We start from the raw sequence: 2,719 nt of genomic DNA on the forward strand, positions 1-2,719 counted from the left end.
ACAGCAGCTTGATCCCAAACTGGTAATCTGGGGGGGTCAGAGGTCACGGGGTCAGAGGTCACGGGGGCAGTGGACCTTCCTCTTTCCCCCCCCCTCCTCCAGGTGGCCATTGATCCCCAAATGGAAATGGGGGTGGGGGGTGGGATCAGAGGCCAGGGGGGGCAGGGGAAGCCCCATGGAGGAGCTATGGGGCAGGGGAGCATCTTGTGGAGGGTCTATGGGGCAGGGGAGCATCCTGTGGAGGGTCTATGGGGCAGGGGGGCCGTGCCGTGGGGCGCCGTGGGGCTCACAGGCGTTCTGGAAGAGCTGCATGTGCATCTCCACGAGGGGGAAGCTCTGGCGGAAGCTGTAGGTCACCAGGATCTTCTTCTTCTGGAAGATCTTCGTCACCTGCCGAGGCCACCGGGGGGGTCACTGTGGTGACCCCACACCCCCCACACCCCAGGGGACCCTCACACCCCCCCCCACTGGACACCCACCCCCCGGCTTCCCCCAGGGGTCTGGGCTCACCACCAGCAGGTCGTTGAAGAGGAAGACCTCGCGCTGGTGCAGTCCCAGGCGTTGGGGGCGGTTGGGGTCAGGCACCTCGTAGAGTTGGCAGCAGCAGACCAGGCGCCGGTGGGGCAGGGAGAGGACCTGGGGGGTCCAGGGGAGGGGGTCAGTGAGGGGGGGGACACAGGGGACACACACTCCCCTCCCCCCCCTCACTCTCTAGGGTGGTGGCATCCCTTGACATTGGGGTGTCCCCATCTCTGGGGTCATCTGGAGCGTCCCCACTGGATCATCTAGAACATTCCCCCACAGGGTCACCTAGAACATGCCCCATGGATCACCTAGAACATCCCTCTATAGGGTCACCTTGAGCATCCTCCATAGGGTCACCTAGAACATTCCCCATTGGGTCATCTAGAACGTTCTCTGTTGTGTCACCCAGGACTTCTCCCATAGGGTCACCTAGAACATCCCCCATAGGCCACCTAGAGCATCCTCCATAGGATCACCCAGAGTATTCTCCGTAGGGCCACCTAGAACTTGCCCCATGGGTCACCTAGAACTCCCTCCCACCCCTCAGGGGGAAACCCACCGGCTTCTTGCCGACGATCATGCGCTCCACGGCCTGGACCTGGGAGACGTGGTCGTCGTTGGTTCGCAGCTCCCGGTTCTGGATGCGCTGGTAGATGCCCACCAGCATCTCCCGGGGGATGTCCTCCCCGTTGTCCACCCCTGTGGTGGCCACACCGCTGCTCTAGAACCCCCGTTCCCCAGCAGAGGAAAGGGGGGGGACGACACAGGGACAGGAGGAGGGTGTGGGTCCTCACCACGGAGGTTCTTGATGAAGTCCTCCAGCTTCATCTTGCGCTCGGCCTTGACGCTGGGGCTGTACATGTCGGTGTTGAGGAGGATGATGGCGAAGGCCAGGATGAAGATGGTGTCGGGGTTGCGGAACTGGCGCAGCAGGGCCGCGTTACACACGCAGTAGCGTTGGCTGCAAAGGGGTGGACAAGTTTCCCCCCCCCACAGGTCCAATGGGGTCAGGGGAGCCCCCAAAGGCCAGCCCCCAACACCCCACAGGGGTCCCGGCCTCCCCTTGGCTGTGGGGCACCACCTCTAATGTCCTCTCGATCCATAGGATCACCTAGAACATCACGTGAGCCACCACCCCATAGATCTCCCTCTCGGTCTACATCATCTGGTCCCAATGTGGGCCACCACCCCCAGCATCTCCCTCCTGATCCATAGGGCCACCTAGAACCATAGGACCACCCTGCTGACCACACAACCACGTTCCACGGCCCGGTGGCCTTGCCGGTGGCCCAGGGAGGAGATGACGTGGGTCCAGTGCCCCATAACCGTCCCTCACCTGAAGGCCTCGATCAAGCGCTCGACCTTCTGGGCCTCCCCTTGAACCCGAATGTGAGACTGGAACTTCCTCAAGGCCTCGTCCAGCTCCATCCCAGAGAAGTCCATCTCGTCCACCACGCAACTGGAGAAGGAACACCCCCCCCAAACTCAGTCCTGGGGTGACCCCCAAGTCCCTGCACGTGTGTCCCCCCACCCCAATCCCAGTGGGGTTCCTTACTCGAGAACGTCGCGGTTGAACTGCTTCTGGCGGTTGCCCAGGAACTCGCCGATCATCTGCCGGCTCAAGCCCTTCCTCTCCAGGATGAAGTGGGCCACCCCCACCGGGGTGTCCGAGAGGAACCCCCTCTCGATCAGGTACTGGATCCCCTTCTCCGGTTTCCTACCAAGGTCAGAGGGGTGGGATTTAGGGGTCACCTCCCACCTCTGCGGGGCTCGTCCTGGTTGGAGGGTGACCTAGAACGTCATCTCCTGTCTATAGGGTGGCTTTGCCGTGGTTGTGGAGTCACCTAAAGATCACCTTGGTTTGGTTGGGGGGGATCTCCTCAGACCTAGAACATCATCGTGTCTTGACTATTGGGTCACCTAGAACATCGCCATGGCCATACTTAAGGGCTGTCTAGAACATCATCACGTTCTTCTATAGGGCCACCAAGAAGGTCATCCTGTCCTTCCTATGGGGCCACCAAGCTCATCCTGTCCTTCCTGTAGGATCACCTAGAACATCACCCCATCTTCTCCACAGAGCCACCAAGAACTCTACCCCGTCCCATCCATGGGGCCACCCAAAACCCCATGTGGGGCCGCTATGGGGCCACCAGACCCCATCCCACCTCCCACTTGGGGGGTCCCCACCCTC

General features: G+C 61.6%; 1 protein-coding gene across 1 annotated transcript in view; it reads right to left on the reverse strand.

Moving 5' to 3' along the window:
* LOC106899245 overlaps nucleotides 1–2,719 on the reverse strand; it is a gene marked incomplete at its 5' end in the record, with an annotated part of 63,441 nt that overhangs the window by 36,330 nt on the left and 24,392 nt on the right. Inside the window, 7 exons of the mRNA XM_014960990.1 lie at nucleotides 3–27; nucleotides 291–390; nucleotides 511–636; nucleotides 1,085–1,224; nucleotides 1,320–1,486; nucleotides 1,862–1,984; nucleotides 2,081–2,316. Of these exons, the coding sequence (XP_014816476.1) occupies nucleotides 3–27; nucleotides 291–390; nucleotides 511–636; nucleotides 1,085–1,224; nucleotides 1,320–1,486; nucleotides 1,862–1,984; nucleotides 2,081–2,316 (917 nt within the window). The remainder of the gene's footprint in view (nucleotides 1–2; nucleotides 28–290; nucleotides 391–510; nucleotides 637–1,084; nucleotides 1,225–1,319; nucleotides 1,487–1,861; nucleotides 1,985–2,080; nucleotides 2,317–2,719) is intronic.

This window comes from Calidris pugnax, unplaced genomic scaffold (genome assembly GCF_001431845.1).
Source record: "Calidris pugnax isolate Ruff unplaced genomic scaffold, ASM143184v1 scaffold646, whole genome shotgun sequence".
In the NCBI taxonomy this organism is placed as follows: Eukaryota; Metazoa; Chordata; class Aves; order Charadriiformes; family Scolopacidae; genus Calidris; species Calidris pugnax.